Source organism: Ursus arctos, unplaced genomic scaffold, assembly GCF_023065955.2.
Source record: "Ursus arctos isolate Adak ecotype North America unplaced genomic scaffold, UrsArc2.0 scaffold_30, whole genome shotgun sequence".
In the NCBI taxonomy this organism is placed as follows: Eukaryota; Metazoa; Chordata; class Mammalia; order Carnivora; family Ursidae; genus Ursus; species Ursus arctos.
Genome location: NW_026622986.1, coordinates 25,196,405 through 25,215,603, shown reverse-complemented (window position 1 = coordinate 25,215,603; position 19,199 = coordinate 25,196,405). Strand labels below are relative to the sequence as shown.

At 40.4% G+C, this 19,199-nt stretch overlaps 1 protein-coding gene and 1 long non-coding RNA gene across 2 annotated transcripts in view; one reads left to right on the top strand and one right to left on the bottom strand.

The window, feature by feature from the left end:
- Nucleotides 1–3,069: 3,069 nt before the first annotated feature.
- The window catches only part of CCDC3 (coiled-coil domain containing 3), a 122,245-nt gene continuing 106,115 nt past the window's right edge, over nucleotides 3,070–19,199 (bottom strand). Inside the window, exon 3 of the mRNA XM_026478649.4 lies at nucleotides 3,070–5,674. Within this exon, the coding sequence (XP_026334434.2) occupies nucleotides 5,399–5,674 (276 nt within the window). The 3' untranslated portion in view covers nucleotides 3,070–5,398. The remainder of the gene's footprint in view (nucleotides 5,675–19,199) is intronic.
- The window catches only part of LOC130542154 (uncharacterized), a 38,841-nt gene continuing 24,004 nt past the window's right edge, over nucleotides 4,363–19,199 (top strand). The window contains exon 1 of the long non-coding RNA XR_008956507.1: nucleotides 4,363–5,706. This is a non-coding gene — a long non-coding RNA (uncharacterized LOC130542154). The remainder of the gene's footprint in view (nucleotides 5,707–19,199) is intronic.

The following is a 19,199-nucleotide window of genomic DNA, read 5'->3' as shown; positions in this document are numbered from 1 at the left end:
TGTCTTTTGCTCCTATGATTGGATGAGTTCTACTTCCCTGTCTCAAGTTCACTGATTTTTTTTTTCTTATGATTGATCTATTCTGCTGTTCAATGCCTCTCTTGAATTTTTCAGTTCAGTAATTATATCCTTCAGCCTTGCAATCTGTTAGGTACTTTATTACATTTCCTTTCTCTATGTTGAAATTCTCACTTTGTTTATGAACTGCTCTCCTGATTTTGGTGAGCAGCTTTGCTAATTGAACTCTCTATCCATTATTTCACTTATCTCATCTTGTTCTTTAGTTGGGAATATAGTGTGTTTCTTCATTTTCCTTGACTCTCTGTGTTAATTTCTGTGTACTAGATAAAACAGCCACCTAAACCAGTCTTAACTGTGCTCTCATTGTAAGAGATGAAACTCATCTATCATCCTAGTCCATGGTTTTGATTGTCTCTTTAATCTTTGTGATTGTCCAAGCCACTATCTCTGTTCCTCCTGGCTCCCAGTAGTTGAGGGTCACCAAGACTTGTCAGGGTCCCAGAGGGAGAGATTGCAGTCAGCACCTACATGCAAGCAAGTTGGAAGCTGGATCCTTAGGCAGCACCCGGGAAAGTATGTACTTAGGCTCCATTTAGGGAGAAATGGAAGGTGGGTATTTTTGCTTCCTCTGTGTTGGGCCCAGGAGTATAGCTGTGTATGTAAGGACACAGTTGTAAGTGGAACTGTTTTCTTAATTTCTTTCTGATAGTTTGTTATTAGTGTATATAAATGCCACAGAATTTACTATATTGACTTTCTATCTGGCACCTTTCTTTAGTTCACTTATTAGTTGTGATAGTTTTTTGGTGCAGGATTTAAGGTTTTCTGTATATGGTGTCATGTCATCTGCAAGTAGTGACAGTTTTTTACTTCTTCCTTTCCAATTTGGATGCCTTTTAAAAAACTGAAGTATATTGACATACAACACTGAATTATTTTCATATGTATGTCATATTGGTTGCTATTTTTATATACTACAAAATCCTCACAATAAGTCTACCATCTGTCATCATAAGTGTATTACAATATTATGGACTGTATTTCCTAGGCTATATATTACATCCCAAGGTCCAGTTATAAATCATGGGGTTGTATTAATCCATTTCACCTCTTTCACTCAACTTCCTCCTCTTCAAGTAACCAATAGTTTATTTCCTGTATCTTTGGGTCCGTTTCTGGTTTTTTGTTCATTTGTTTTTTAGATTCTACATATAAGTGAAATCCTATGCTATTTGTCTTTTCTGTCTGCCTTATTTCTTAGCATATTACACTCATCTTCAATTTCTTTCACCAATGTCTTACAGCATCAGTGTATAGATCTTTTATCTCTGGTTAAATATATTTCTAGGTATTTTATTCTTTTTCATGCAAACATAAAAGACATTGTTTTAATTTTCTATTTATATAAAAGATTTTTGTATATTGATTATTTATCCTATTTGTTTACTCTTTAAGTTTTTTGGTGGTGTCTTTAGGGTTTTCTATATATAACAGCATGTCATCTGCAAATACATATCTGCATCTTCCAATCTGATTTGAATGCCTTTCATTTCATTCTCTTGTCTAATGGCCACAGCTAGAACTTCTAGTACTATTTAGAATGAAAGTGGTGAGTGTGGACATCCCTGTCTTATTATTGATCTTAAAGGAAAAGCTCTCCATTTTCCACCACTGAGTATGATGTTAGCTTCGGCCTTCGTGGTGTTGAGGTACATCCCCTCCCTACCCACTTTGTTGTAGTAGTTATCATAAATGGATGTTTATTTTGCCAAACACTTTTTCAGTATCTATTGATATGATCAAATAGTTTTTATCCTTCCTCTTGTTAATAGGAAAATTATATGGAATCCCTCCAAATAAGCTCTCATTTCTGACATGCATTGGGCCTTTGTGGTGAATATTAGAAACAAAAATTCTTATATCGATTGGTGCTTGCAGAGTGTCAAGAACCAAGCTAAGTATTCGAAGGAATGATTTTTTTCAATCTTCTAACAGACTTTGAGGTAGAAGTGTTTATCATCCTCATTTTACAAGAGGAAGTACAAAGAAAGAGTGAAGTCAAGATGGAGTTGAATCCTTGACTGACTGCCTACACTACCTGTGTTCACTGGACAATTTACTTAATTCCAGATTCTTCTTTAAGCATGGAGAACAGGATCGCTATTTTATAAAATCATTAGAAATAGTAAAATAGCCTAATACACACTGGGTTCTTGATTTTAAAACCATTTTAGAATACAGACTGTTGTTGAATCAACAATTTATCATCTGTCCCCTAAGAGAGATGGGGCCTTGCACCATAGATATGAGAATCGCCGTTAACCTCTGTTACCAGGCAGGTACCAGGAATAGTGTGACATAGCCTGGCATAAAAATAAAAAAAAAGTCTGGAGTCACACAACAAGGGCATTCACATTCAGACACACTTTGGAGGCCTAAGAAACTACCCCACACTAGCTGTGGCTCACATGCTGACAGCTCTGACTCCCTGGTCTGTAGTTGAAATATTCTGTCTGCCTATTTTGTGACTGTGGGGTTGGAGAAGGCGAAGTGACTTTTCCAAAGTAGAACTCAACAGTGGTCTGCATCTCAGAGAGATGCTTAACCAACCTGTTGTAGCATTATCAATCAATCAATTTTGAAGTACTTCTTGGATTCTTCTTGCATGAAAAATTCCTAGGAGTACAATAAACAGGTTGCAAGGGCTTCAGTAAGATGACAGAGCAGCAGATAACAGGGACCTGGGGAGTTCGCTTTGGCAACAGGTTCAAATGTATTTTTGCAGACTTTGGTTAATGAAGTTTCTTGTCCCCTTGTGAGGGGCAGACCCAGATACCACTGCTTTTCTGCAGGTGTGTCAAAAGGTGGGAACCCTGGGAAAGAGAGGGTCAAGCCATATCCTCAGGGGAACATCAAAAGCAATCTGAGCTCAGTGTCCTATGTGCCCCAGCTGTTACTCACAGATGCTTCCCCAAAAGGATCTCAAGTGCTTTTCCAGACCAAAGCTGGAATCTCCCTGACCCAAAAGAAACACACATCACCTTCCCATTGTGGCTGAAATATTGCTCATATTTATTAAAAAGGCAGAACATAATGCATCTGTAGGGACCCAGGTTCCACAGTTCTCAAAACACTAGTTGTAAATCAGCCTTAGGCTTGTCATTCCCTTGGGTGGAAGCAAAAGTGCTTTAATGAAATGGCCCCAGAAAAACTAAGCTATTGTACCATACTGTGAAGGCTACAGCTAATAAAGGAGCAGCCAAAGCTTGGAAATGAAGCAAAAGCTGCCCTTCTCTCCAGCCCAGAGTGCGGACATCTCTCTCTGAGCAGTAGCCTCAAGCAACATAGGTGCATCCTCCCAACCAATGTGGTTTTCCTAAAGGCAGTGGAAGGGCAATCTGACAGTGTAATTGCCATTTTCAACGGACAACATAACCAGGTGCTGCAGTGTCTGGAGTGGTCTAGGGGGAGATTTCCTGATGAGGAATTAGGTTCTATCTGGAACAGCTGGAAGAGAGAGAGACTTGGAGGTCCAATCACTCCGTTGCCTTCTTAAGAACATACCTGTGACTGGATCAAATGTACCTAAATTAAGGGATAGCGGGTACTCTTTCTACTGTAGTACTGTCTGTCTTTAAAGATTTCTTTCCAAACCGGGTGCAGTGCTCCTGTACAAAACCTGACACACTGACAAGTGGGCTCGTGTGCAAACATTACTCCCAGGGTTGGACGGTCCTGGTGGGTGGAAAGTGTGCGCACAGAAGCAGAGATTGCAGTGCCCGGACTCTGTCCGGTATTTCCACCATAAGCATCTTTGCCACAAGCATTTTCACGGCCTAACTCATTGGGCCAGAAGGCAATTTGGCCATAAAAGATAAAACAACAAAAGAGGGACTTTACTAATGTCTTCATTATGTCCTTTTTAAGAGAAGTCTCCGTTTTCCACATCCTAGGATGCATATTTGTAACTGTATTACATTGTGAAAGAAGCTTTCTACCTTACCGTTCGCTCTTAGCAAAATGATGCATGTCTGTTGATAGATGTTCAAAAGTTCTACGGGACATGCGAAAGAAAAGCTGTAATGCATTTCTGAGTTATAACTGATAAACTACCATTTTCTATTACAGTGTGGTTTGCAGTCTGGCCTTATAGTCTTATTTCACACTCCAGTTTGTTACTGTATTTTCTATCAGGTTGATAAATGGAGTTATCATCCACTGTTTTAAGGCTACCATGTATACTGGTCACAGACCACTAGGAGGGCTAAGATTCATGTGATATAAAAATGGGAATGTAGTTTGGTTTCATTTCTCTACTGACAATTATTTTCTCTCTGGCAGCAAACTGCCTTACAGCCAATTTACTTAGGTGGTGGAAATGCTCGCATCAAGCCTCTGCAGACCTGCCGGGAACAAGCTCCTCGGGTGCCTGGATGGGAATGAGGCAAGGTCACTTGATTCCAATAGGTAAGGAGATATCTTTGCAGAACAGAAGTTAATCGTGTACTGAGTCAACTCACCTCAAATTCAGAGCAGCTGGAAGGAGTTAACGAGCAAACAGTAAGTTTGCCTGCAGTAGGGGCTGAGATCTTGCTCAGGCTCTCCCAGACTCAGGAGTGCGGTTTGATAAAACATGACCAGGCCGCAAAGGCAAGGCCCGTTTAGATTAAAGTGGCGCACAGGTATCCTCTTTAACTCTGGGTAGCTGGTGTTGGAAAGCGGGTAGAGTTCACCGTGTTCAGTTACCTGCTGCCACGCACCCCCCCCCCCAACTCCGTACTGCCTGTTATGAGCTATGCTTCAGCTGTGAGGAAATGCTGGCTGGAGTAGACACACCACCATGCACACGGTCAGTGTCAGGCATCCCTGGGTGCTCTGCAAGGCTGCCATCCTCCCACCGAAAATGTGGCAAATGCGACACCAAAGGTTCCAAGACTTGTTGCAGATCCCTTCTTAAAACTCATGATGGTCCTGGAGTTCAGAGCTGGAGATAGCACTGCCTCTCCTCTGAAAGAAGGCTGAACCCCTTGATTCTTGTACATCTAAGATATTTTTTCCACAGTAAGTACACTGTCCATTGTGCTCCTGAAAGCTGGAGACAGGCCCTAGGCAAGCACCTGATGTTCCAGGATCATGCTGCCTCCAGACTTGCAAGCACTTAGGTCTGGGAGCGAGGCTGAGAAGGGAAGGAGCCCAGCAACTAGGAAAATTAGCAAGACTTGCCCCTTCAAGTAACTAGACACTATCAAATGCATATTAAAAACATCTACAAGAGTTTTTGCCCTATGTGCACATTAAAACCTACCATCATTTTACATTCCCTGGCAAGAGGCAACATGTTCCAGCAGAGCCAGGCTAGGCCACTACTCAGTCCCTGCTACCCCCGCAGGTAGGTGGCACCGGGTGGCTCCTGCCCCAGGGCATTAATGTGTGGGAGGGCACCTGCTGCAGCCGCTAACTTCTCGCCGAGCTTCTGGTTCACCAGCTCCAGGTGGCGACCATTCTTCCGTGCCTGCCTCAATGACCTCTTGACCTTCTTCACCCGATCCCGAAGCTGTTTGTTCCGCTTCTCCAGAGTGGCCACCTTCTGCTGCAGTTTCTTGACATGGTCCTCCTCCTCGAACAGAGCCTTCTGCACTGACGAGCACATGAGCTGTTGGGGTGAAAATGCCATGGGAGAGGCAGGTGAGTTTCATAAAACCTCCAAGTTCCCTGGATGTGGTCAAGTACAAAGGGTCTGACAGTCGATGGCTCCAGCCCCAGAATGAGGACAACCCTCAAGGCTCCTTCTTGGTTTCACCCTATGAACCCCCTGCCCTAACAGCAAATATAAAGACCCTCTTTGGGGTACCTTCCATAGTTTAAGCCATTGCAGGGTTGTTTTTTACATGCTTACCATCTTATATACTATACTATTGAGTCCCTGAGGGGGTTGGTGACTTTTCACATTTGGCTCTGATTCAGCAATTTGCCTATTAAATTCTAATCTGGGTTTAAGACCTTTCCCAGGAAAGCCAAAGTGTGAGGATCAGCCATCGAGGTAGCTCTACTTAAAGGGCTTTGCCTGCATCAAATACCCCCTCTGGGAATTATTCTGGTCATGGCAGGATGGGCTTGAAGGAAGGGACACTTTTTTAAAACTGAGGTTTTTGTTCTTACCTAAGCCACCCGGGTTCTTTTGGTCGTTGTGGGTTTTGTTTGTTTTTTTTGTTTTTTTACAGAAGTTATTCTAAATTTCGTTACATCAGTCAATAAAGAAAGAGCTCCAATAAATCCAAGAGACCAAAACCCAAAAATATACAAAGTGGGGAGCCCGGCTGGCTCAGTCGGTAGAGCATGTGACTCTTGATCTCGGGGTTGTGGGCTTGAGCCCCACACAGGTGTAGAGATTAAAAAAAAAAAAATAAAGAATATGGATAGGTCACTGGAAAGGAAATATAAATATGTGCAAATTAGGGCTATAATGAATTGCTGTTTATGAGACTGGCAAAATCAAGAAGTCAATAGTTGGGAGACATAGGCAGTATTACACTGTGGGTAGAGAGTAAACCTGTATAAAAAGTGATTGATTTGGCTATATCTACCAAAATGAAAACTGCATATACCCTTTGACCTAGTCATTTTGGAACTTCATCTCATACTTCCACATGTACAAACATATAATATTGTTCTAAGATTGAAGAGTGACAGTAGCATCACGGCCACCTAAGACATCCTCATTTTTGTCCCCCAACCCAATAGTAAAAATTGAGCATCCATCCCTAAACATTAGTGCCTTTGAGAGAGCTATGGGATCCAGCACCATATGCCAAGGGATCCAGGAAGAGTCTGGGCCACCCATGTATCAGGTAACAGGCAGAGAGAACCTATTCCTACCTAGGAACCCTACAGTCACCTGTGAGCCAGTTTCAGGGTCTCTCAAAGAAAACAAATACAGCCAACAGGTATATGCAATGGTGCTAAACATCACTACTCATTGGAGAAATGAGAATGCATACCACAATTATCATCACCTTCTACCTATTAGAATGGCTATTATCAAAAAGTGACATAAGAGGATCCTGAACTCCTCTCCTCCCATGCACACACCAAATCTACAGCTACCTAAAGAACTATTTCCTCTGAAAAATAAAAAATTAGTTGAGTGACTTCTATGTATTATACAAACAAGTAAAAAACCCACACTGAAATATGTAGGAGAAGCCAAGACACACACCATCAACCACAACCCGTAACAGGGGACTCACACCTCTGAGCTTTTCCTTGAGGAGCAAAGGATTTGAACCCCAACTTTTAAGTTGCATATCTGAGAGAAGAGCCCCTGCACAACAGGTAGCTTATGTCCATGAGACTTATGTCCATGAGACTCACAGGCTCTACAAAACTAAAAACCTCATGGCAACCACCCCTCAGGACCCAGGCACGAGGCAGCAGACCGAAAAGCACGCCAGCTTTCTGTGAAAGAAGTTGATTTGCTTATCTTAGAGTTTTGGCCTGATAAGCAGACTTCTAATTTAACACACAACTGAAGGCCCACTGATAAGACTCTGCAAAGACTGTGGAGGCCTGTGGGTGTCATCTTCACGCTCTCCCTATGTCCCAGGTTATCTCCAAGAAAAGGGCTTGTCTACACATCTGGCACCCTGGCTTTTGTGTCTGATGCTCAGAGGACACATCCCTTGAGAACGTGGCAGATGTTCATGGGTTCATTAGAACACTTAATAAATGTCTAGCATCACAGCGCTCGGCACAGAGGGGCAGGCAGAAAAGCCCACCGTCCCCTGAAAGAGAGAAATCTGCAAACTTTAAAAGTTGCTACCTGAAGTTCTGCTTCACAGTCAGCATGAATCCATGTGCTGACTGAGATCCTCCCCTTTGAGACACTGAAAAGTCTTGGCACAACCTCCACTACTGGGAGCCAGTAACAGTAAAGTAGGCTTCTTGGACAGTCACAGAGGTTGACAGACAAGAGCTAATAAGCCAGGGAAGAATGGGAGACTTGGCTCTTTTATCTAATGCAGAGAAACCAATACAGAGAATAGACAAAATGAAGAAACAGAGGAATATGTTCCAAACAAAAGAACAAGACAAAACCCCAGAAAAAGACCTTAATGAAATGGAGATAAGAGATTTACCTAACAAGGAGTTCAAAATAACAGTGATAAAGATGTCCACTGAATTCAGGAGACTAACACATGAACCAAGTGAAAATTTCAACAAAAATAGAAGAAAGTACCTAATAGAAGTGACAGATGAATACAATAACTGAACAGAAAACTACTACAAAGGAGGTAAACAGCATACTTAGACACAGAAAAGAGGATCCATGAGCCCAGGGCAGTGGAACTTACCAGTCACTACAGAAAAAAGGAAAAAAAAAGATTTAAAAATAGTGAAGATAGCTTACGGGATTTGGGGACCCCATAATGTGAATGTTGGCCTGCTTGATGTTGTCCCCTAAGAGGAATAGAGAAAGAGGCAGAAAATGTATCTAAAGAATAATGGCTGAAAACTTCGCTAACCTGGGGAAGGAAACAGGCATGCAGATCCAGGATGCCTGGAATATTAGCGCTGAGATACACTGTGATTAAACTGTCGAAGACAAGGAATCTTAAAAACAGGGCAAAAAAAAAAAAAAACTTGCTACATACAAGGGGACCCTCCCCACCCCCAATACACACACACGAGACGATCAGATTTTTCAGCAGAGATTTTCCAGGCCCATGGAGACTTGCATGATATATACAGGCATACGTCGTTTTGTCGTGCTTCACAAATACTGCATTTTCTACCAGTTGAAGATTTGTGGCAATTTGCTGAATAAGTCAATTGATGCCATTTCACCAATATTTGTTCACTTTGTGTCACGTTTTGGTAACTCTTCAAATATTTCAAACTTTTCCATTATTATATGTCAGAGTGACCTAGGATCTTTGATGTTACTCTTCTAGGGTATCACTAACCACATCCACGAAGGTAAACTTAAATGTGTGTTATCTGACTCTTCCACCAACTGGCCATTCCCCCCATCTCTTTGCCTCACCTTGGGTCTCCCTATTCCCTGAGACACAACAATAGTGACATTAGGCCAGTTTATAATCCTACAATAGCTTCTGAGGGTTCAACTGAAAGGAAGAGTCACACATTTCTCACTTTAAATCAAAAGCTAGAAATAAGCTTAGTGACGAAGGCATGGCAAAATCTGAAACAGGCTGAAAGCTAAACCCCTTACACCCAATAGTTAGCCAAGCTGTGAATGCAAAGGGGAAGTTCTTGAAGGAAATTAAAGGTGCTACTCCAGGGAACAGACAAATGGGGAGAAAGCAAAACAGATTTATGGCTGATGTGGAGAAGTTTTAGTGGTCTGGAGAGATTAACCCAGCCACAGGATTAAGCCAAAGCCTCACCCAGAATGATGTCCTAGTTATCTTCAACCCCATGAAGTCTGAGAGAGGTGAGGAAGCTACAGAAGGAAAGTATAAAGCTAGCAGAGGTTGGTTCATGAGGTTTAAGGAAGACACCGTCTCCATAACCTCCAAGTGCAAGGTGAAACAGCAAGTACAGAATCAGAAGCTGCAGCAAGTTCTCCAGCAGATCTACCTGAGATCATTAAGAGATTTTCAATGTAGAGGAAACAGCCTTCTATTGGAAGAAGATGCCAGCTAAGGCTTTCATAGCTAGAGAGGAGAACTTAATGCCTGGCTTCAAAACTTCAAAGGACTGGCTGACTCTTTCCTTAAAGGCTAATGCAGCTGGTGACCTTAAGTTGAAGCCAATGCTCATTTACCATTCTGAAAATCTTAGGGCCCTTAGGTATTATGCTAAATCTACTCTGTGTTCTATAGACAGAACAAAAAAGCAGGCTGAACACACATCTGTTTACAACATGGTTTACTGAATAATTTAAGCCCACTGTTGAGACTTGCTCAGAAAAAAAGAACTCTTTCAAAATATTATTGACAACGTATCTGGTCACCCAAGAGCTCTGATGGAGATGTACAATGAGATTAATGTTTTCATACCTGCTAACACAATAGCCATCTGCAGCCCACGGATCAAGCAGTCACTTTATATTTCAAGTCTAATTATCTAAAAAACACACTTTGTAAGGCTACAGCTACCACAGATTCTGGTTCCTCTGATGATCTGGGCAAAATAAAAACTATTCTAGATGCCATTAAGAACATTCATGATGCATGGGACAAGGTCATACATCAACATTAACAGGAGTTTGGAAAAAGTTGATTCCAACCCTCATGGATGACTTTAAAGGGTTCAAAACTTCAGTGGAGGAAGTCACTGCAGATGAGGTGGAAGTAGAGGAGAACTAGAATTAGAAGTGGAGCCTGAAAATGGGACTGAGTTGTTGGAATCTAATGATAAAACTTGAACAGATGAGTTGTTTCTTGTGGATGAACGAAAGAAGGTGGTTTCTTGAGATGAAATCTCCTAATGAAGATTGTTGAAATGTAAACAAAGTATTTAGAATATTATATAAACTTAGTTGATAAAGCAGCAGGATTTGAGAGGATTGACTCCAATTTTGAAAAGTTCTATGGGTGAAATACTATCAAACAGCCTCACATGCAATGGAGAAATCCGTCCTGAAAGGAAGATCACTCTGGCAACCACCACCCTGATCAGTCAGCAGCCATCAATGATTACTACTTCCTGCAAATTCAGATGATGCTTAGCAGTTTTTAGCAAAGTATTTTTAAAGTATGTATATTTTTAAGATATAATATTGTACACTTAACAGACCACAGTATAATGTAAACATAACTTTTATATATACTGGGAAACAAAAAACCTCATTTTACTTGCTTTATTGCAATGTTCACTTTAGTCTGGAACTGAACCCACAATATCTCACAGGTATGCCTATTGACACAGAGGGGAAAGGAAAAAACTGCCAACCAAGAATACCCTACACAGCAAAACTGTCCTTCAGAATTGAAAGGGAGAGTTTTCCAGCCAAGCAAAAGCAAAAGGAATTCATCACCACTAGACCCACCTTTCAAGAAATATTAAAAGTTGTTCTTTAAGCTGAAAAAAAAAGGTAATATATGAAAGTATAAATCTTACTGGTAAAGGTAAATATATACTAAAATTCAAAATAATGTAATGTGATAAAGGCAGTAGGTTAATCACTTATAAAGCCAGTATGAAAATTAAAAAACAAAAGTAGTAAAAATAACTATATACATAGTTAATGGATAAAAAGGTGTTGTAAATTGTGACATCAACAAATGGAAAGGGAGAGTTAAAGTGTAGAGCTTTAGAATGCTTTCAAAAATAAGTTCTTATCTTTAAAACACTGTCTTAAGTTGTTTTATATAGACTTCATGGTAACTACAAAATAAAAACCTATAGTAGATACACAAGATAAAGAGCTCTAAGCAGCCACTACGGCAAATCATCAAACAACAGAGAGCTATAGGAAAAGGAATAGAGGAATCACAAAACAACCAGCAAACCGTTAACAAAATGGCAAAAAGTATTTATCAATTATTAAATGTAAATGGTCTAAATGTTCTAATCAAAAGGAATGGTTTAATGGCTCAAATACATGACCCACTTATATGCTGTCCGACTCACTTCAGCCTTGAGAACACACAGAGGGTGAAAGGATGGAAAATGATATCCATGCAAATGGAAACTAAAGAAAAGCTGGGTAACTACATGGTTATCAGAAAAATAGACTTTAAGAGAAAGGCTATAATAAACACAGATCATGATGTAATGATAAAGGAATCAATTCATCTATCCTACAGAGGAGCACCTAAATATGCAAAGGAAATATTAATAGACCTAAAGGGTGAAATAGACAGTCGTACAATAGGTGACTTTACTATCCCTCCATCAAAAATGAATAGATGATGCAGACAGAAAAATAAGGAAACACTGTACTTAAATTACATGTTAAACCAGATGGACCTAACAGATATATACAGACTATTTCACCCAGAAACAGCAGAATATACATTCTTCTGAAATGCACATGGAACATTCTCCATGATCAATCCTATATTAGGCATCACATCGTACATCTTAATAAATAAGAAAACTGAAATCCATTAATTAAGCTGCTTTTCTAATCAAAGTGGTATTAATTACAGGAAGAAAACTGGAAAATTCACAAATACGTGCAGATTAAGCATGCTCCTGACCAATGGGTCAAACAAGTAATCAAGACAAAACACACACACACAACATACCAAAACTTACAGAATGCAGCAAAATATGAGAAACAAGAAACTTCAAATAAACAACCAAACTTTACACCTCAAGGAACTAGGAAAGGAAGAAAATACAAAGCACAAAGTTAATGAAAGGGAGGAAATAATAAAGATCAGACCAGAAAGACATGGAGAATAAATAGTGAAACAGAATAAACCAGAAATCAAAGAGATGTTTCAACTTTTACCACAGAAATTGGACAATGAGAAGAAATGGACAAATTCCTGGAAACATACAACCTACCAAGAGTGATTCATGAATAAATAGAAAATCTGAACTATCTGAATAGTAAGGAGATCGAATCAGTCATCTGTAATCAAAAACCTGCCCAAAAAAGTCCAGAACCACATGACTTCAGTGATGAATTCTACCAAAATTTAAAGAAATAATACCATTCCTTGTGCAAACCTTGATACCAAAATCTGACAAGGATACCACAGAAAACAAATTATAGGTCAATATCCCTGATGAACATATATGAAAAAATCCTCAACTTATTAGCAAATGAAATTAAACATAAGATCATACACTACAATCAAACAGGATTTATTCCAAGGATGCAAAGGTGGTTCAACATCTGTAAATCCATCAATGTGATACATCACATTAATAAAATGAAGGAAAAAAACCATATGATCGTCTCAATCAATAGAGAACAAGAAATTGACAAAATTTAACATCCCTTCATGATAAAAACTCTCAGTGATATAAAGGGAATGTGCCTCAACATAATAAAGGCCACACATGAAAAGCTCACAGCTAACATCACACTCAGTGGTGAAATGCTAAAAGATTTCCCCTAAGATTAATGAGAAGACAGGGATACCCACTCTCACCACTTTTAAGTCCTAACAACAGCAATTAGACGAAAAGAAAAGGCATTCAAATTGGAGTTAAAAAAGTAAAACTGTCCCTATTTATAGAGAACATGGTATCACATTTAGAAAACTCTAAAACTCCACAAAAAACCTGTTAGAATAAAGAAGTTCTGTAAAATTTTAGTAGACAATATATTAAAATTAGCTGTGTTTCCATACTCTAATAAACTATCAAAAATAGAAATTAAGAAAACCCATTTATAACTATACCAGAAGGTATACAAAATTTAGGAATAAATTTAAGCAAAGAGGTACAAAAAACTGTAAAATTAAGTTTAATCCCTATCTAAATTCTAATGGAATTTTTCATAGAAATGGAAGAATCATAAAGTTTGTATGTAACCACAAAAGTCCCTGAATAACCAAAGCAATTTTTTTCAGTTTTTAATGTTTTTTTATTATATTATGTTAGTCACCATACAGTACATCCCTGGTTTCTGATGTAAAGTTCGATGATTCATTAGTTGCGTATAACCCCCAGTGCACCATGCAATACGTGCCCTCCTTACTACCCATCACCGGTCTATCCCATTCCCCCACCCCCTCCCCTCTGAAGCCCTCAGTTTATTTCCCAGAGTCCATAGTCTCTCATGGTTCATTCCCCCTTCTGATTTTGAGCAACAAAGATGAGACAACACACTTCCTAATTTCAAACTATATCACAAAACTGTAGTAATCAAATAGTATGATACTGGCATAAAAACAGACACATAGATCAATAGAACACAGTCCAGAAACAAACCCATGTATATACAATCAATTAATTTACAATAGGGAGAGAAGAATATACAATGGGGAGAAGACAGTTTCATCAATAAAGAGTTCTGAGAAAACTGGACCCCCATCTTACAACATACACAAAAATTCACTCAGAATGAATTAAAATACTTGAATGGAAGACCTGAAAATATAAACTCGACACTGGTCTTGGCAATGAATTTTTAGATTTAACACCAAAAAAGCAACAAAACCAAAAGTAAATAAGTGGGACTCCATCAAACTAAAAAGCTTCTGCACAGCAAAAGAACCATGAACAAAATGAACAAACCACCTAGGGTAGACTGGGTAGATGGGGGAGTACGAGCATCCTGAACTCAACTTGTCCCACAGACACACAGAGACAACAGAGTATGGCAACTCTCCCTGAAAACAGAGCAGACCCTCCACAGCTAGCTGTAGAGGGAAGGCCACACTGAAAAGGGTAAGAAGGGGGAGAAATGCAGTCGGGAACTAAACCCCTGGTACAACCAACCACAAAAGTAAGGAATACCACAAACATAGAAAAGAGAGGGAATCACACCCCACACGGGGCACTAACCACCTGTCCTAGGAACTCACACTGGGAAAACAAGTCCCCATACAGTCTGGCATTGAAAGTCAGTGGTTCTTAACTCCAGGGGAGCCTAAGGAGCCTAAGGTGATAGGAAACTGAGTTCCCACCCTTAAAGAGCCAGCATTCCAACTAACTCTGCACAAACACAGTTTGAAAAGTACCTAGGATATATGTGAAAGAGATTTGTTGACTAATTTTAGGATGAGCGCCAGAAGTGCAGCCATCTGCAGGAGATTTCTCCAGGAACAAAGGTGCTGAGAGGTACTGTTTTTCTTGCCTTCCCCCACCCTAGACAGCCTGACACTTGGAGAGCATTAACATTGGCTGTCACATCTACCTTGCTAGCACTGCAAACCCCACCCTAGCAGGCAGTCCTCCAAAGTGGTTCCTGTCCCACCACACCCAGCAGGCAGCCCAGGATGGGACCGGCACCTCTCCGAAGTGTCTCCTGCCCTGAGGTGGGGGTAGCTAACACCATACACCAGTACCCCCACAGCTCCTTTAGCCAAGCCTCTCATTGGATGTGCAGGGAACAAGCCCTTCTAATCAGTACACTCACAGCTGTCCTAGTGGTAAGTGCTGACACCCAGGTTAATTGCCAGCCCCACCCACCAGACAGCCTAGCCTCTAAATTGCACATAGGGAGCAAGACCTGTACACCAGTGTGCCCATGGCATGTAACGTGGGTCATTGCAGCCAGCTGAGCTGAGGGCCATCTCCTTTTACCAGCATGTTCACATCAATCATGATTCAGCCACAACAAGAGAACATACACGGCCCACGCAGGGGACACCCCTGGAGCACCTGGCTCTAGTGACCAGAGGGAACTGGACCACAGGGCACTATAAGATCCCATATACATAAAGCCACTACTTTCAAAACTTAGTTTGCCTACTTAATACATGGAAACAAGCACAAAGAATTAGACAAAATGAGGACACAGAAGCATATATTGCAAATGAAAAAAAGACAAAATCACAGTAAAAGAGCTAAATGAAACAGCTAAGCAATATGGCTGATAGAGTGATGGTCATAAAGATATTCACTGGACTTGAGGGAAGAGTAAATGAACTCAGTGAGAACTTCAACAAAGAGACAATATAAAACAGAGCCAAGGAACACACTAACGGAAATGAAAAGTACACTAGAGGGAATCAACAACAGATTAGAGGATGCAGAAGAATGGATCAACTCGCTGGAAGACAGAGTAATGGAAAGTAATCAAGCTGAGCAGCCAAAAGATAAAAGTATATTAAAGGAGAAGGGAAGATGGCCGCAGAGTAAAAGGACCCTAAGCTCACCCACCCCAAGAGTATAACTAGATCATTATCAAATCATCCTACACACCCAGAAATCAACCTGAAAACTGGCACAACAAGCTCCGCAACTAAAGGTGGAGAAGAGGCCACACGGAAGAAGGTGGAAAGTGCAGAGACATGGTTTGGGAGAGAAACAGATCATGGTCGCTGAGGTCATGGAGAAGGGTGAAAGACAGGAGTGCATAGGGGAAATGAATCCCTGTAGCAAGTGGCTTAGAAAGTGAGAGAGGCCAAATTTTCTGATTTTTGGCAACCAGTGGGGCTTAAAGTCTGGAGTGTTAAATGTCAGTGGGCTTTGCTTGGAGAGAGCCCAGAGTGCACTGGGGCTGCTCTTGGAGAGAAGGCAGGGCAAACGGCCTGCAACATACAGCATGGAAACTCATCTGAAGAGTGTCTGGGAACACAGTGGAGAGGTTATTTGCCCATCTCTGACTGCGTCCCACAGAGCCAGCATTCATGGAGAGAACCCTCCTAGGGAACAAAGGAACTGGCAGGTGCCATTTCCCTCCCCAGCTCCTCAGCATAACCACAGGACCACCTGCAGGAATCAGTGTAAAGCAGACACTGGCTGCCTAATTTGCTTACACCAAGCCTCCCCCCAACCCACTCCAGTGGAATGGAGTCCCAGTCATGATTGCTTTAGTCCCAGCATGGCAGGCCCTATCCCCCAGAAGACCAACCCAAACCCTTACCCACAGCATATCTCCTGAACCAGGGGCTTTGCAGGACCTCAGTTCTGGCAGTGGTGGTAACAGATTTCATTTCATAAGCAGACCAGAACACAGCTAGTTAAAAATTGCCACATTCAGGCCAGGGACCAAACACTGCCCACAAATAGAGCCTCTGCAGATGACTGGCCTGAAAGATAAAGGGGCAAGGAGTAAACAGCAGAGTGCATACAACACACACTGGAGATGCTCCCTGAAGTGCCAGACCCTGAGGAACAAAGGACACTATACAGCAGGGCACTACAAGATTTCTTCTTCATAAAGCCATTACCCTCAAGAACAGGAGATGTAGCTGACCTTCCTAAGAAGCAGGCACAGAGGCTTAGACAACAAGAGACAACAGAGGAATTTCCCAAATGAAACACCAGGACAGGACCACAACCAGAGACCTATGTGAAACAGAGAATTTAAAATAATGATCAAGAAGATACTCACAGGGTTTGAGAAAAGAGTGGAAGGCATTACTGAGACCAATTAACACAGAGATAAGAAATAACAAAGATAAAGTACTTACTCAACAAAGTAAACATGCCTTGATGGAAAGAACAGCAGGCTGGAAGAAGCAGAGAAATAAATTAAGGATCTAGAAAACAAGAGTAATGGAAAGTAATCAAGCTGAACAAAAGAGAGAAAAAAGATTTATGCAAAATGAGAATACTTAGGCAATTCAGTGACTGACTTCATCAAATGTAATAACATTCACATTATAGGAGTCCCCAAAGAAGAGGGAGAAAAGGAGCCAGAGAGTTTATTTTAAGAAATAATAGCTGAAAACTTCCCTTATCTGGGGAAGGAATCAGATACCCAGATCTAGGAGGTACACAGAACCCCCCAACAAAATCAACAAAAGCAGATCCATACCAAAACATATTGTAATTAAAATGGTAAAATATAGTGACAAAAAATATTAAAAGCAGCAAAAGAAGACAGTGACACACAAGAGAGACCCCCTAAGGCTAGCAGGGGATTTTACAGCAGAACTTTCAAACCAGAGGAAGTGGCACGATAGAGTCAAAGTGTTGAATGGGAAAAATCTGCAGTCAAGAATACCCTATCCAGCAAGGACATTACACAGAATAAAAGGAGAGAGAACGAGCTTTCCAGACAAACAAAAACTAAAGGAGTTCATGAGCACTAAACCAGTCTGCAACAAATATTAAGGGGGATTCTTTGAGAGGAAAGGAAAACGAAAAGTAATAGTATGAAGGTAGGAAACACAAAAGCAAGGGGAAAAGTGAGTATTTCTGTAAAAATATCAAGGAACTCACAAAATAAAAGGTTGTAAAACGTGAAGCCATATACCAAAATCACGGAGAGGAGTAAACAATGGGTTCAAACGTGACCCTCACCGTATAGACCACTATGTACAGAGAGTGTTATATACAAACCTACTGGCAACCACAAACCACAAACCACTAATAAGGGATACCTGGCTGGCTCAGTCAGTTGAGCATATGAATCTTGGTTTCAGCTCAGGTCATGATTTTGGGGTTGTGAGATCAAACCTCTAGTCAGGCTCCTCACTCAGCAGGGAATCTGTTTGAGATTCTCTCTCTCCCTCTCCCTCTGCCCACCCCACCTCTCACCCTAAGTAAATCTTATTTAAAAACACTAATAAATATGCAAAGAATAAAGAAAAAATCCAACTCTATCACCAATGAAAACAAGAAAGGATGAGAGAAAATCTTCAGAAACAACCACAAAACAAATAATGACCATAAATACATATCTATCAATAATTACTTTGAATGTAAAAGGACTAAATGCTCCAATCAAAACACAAAGGATGACAGAACAGATAAAAAATAAAAGACCCATCTGTATGCTGCCTAAAAGGGACTCATTTTAGACCTAAAGCCATCCACATACTGAAAATGAGGGGATGGAGACATATTTATCATGCAAATGGATGTCAAAAGAAAGCCAAACTATCAAATCTTGTATCAGACAGACAATTTTTTGTGATCGTTTTTTTATTTAAATTCAATTAGCCAACATATAGTACATCATTAGTTTCAGACTTTAAAACATTGACTGTAATAAGAAACAAAGAAGGACATTATATAATAAAGGGGACGATCCAAGAAATAATTGTAAATATTTATACACCCAACATGGAGCACTCAAATACATAAAAACAGTTAATAACAAAGGAACCAACTGATAATAACACAATAATAGTAGGGGACCTTAATGTCCCACCTAAATCAATAGATCAGCTAAACAGTAGATGAGTAAGGAAAGCAGTGGCTTTGAATGACGCGCTGGACCAGATGGACTTAACGGATATATTCAGAACATCCATCCTAAAACAGAAGAATACACATTCTTTTCAAGTGCACAGGGAACATTCCCCAGAATAGATCACATATTAGCCCACAAAACAACCCTCAACAAATTAAAGAAGACTTAAGTTATATGAGCCATCTTTTCTGACCACAATGCTATGAAACTAGAATTCAACCACATGAAAAAATCTGGAAAGACCACAAATACATGCTACTAAACAATGAATGGGTCAACCAGAAAATAACACGAGATATAAAGTACATGGAAACAAAAGAAAACAAAAACAAAATGGTTCAAAACCTTTGGGATACAACAAAAGCTGTACAAAGAGGGAAGTTTATAGAAATACAGGCCTACCACAAGAAGCAAGAAAAAGCTCAAACAACCTAAC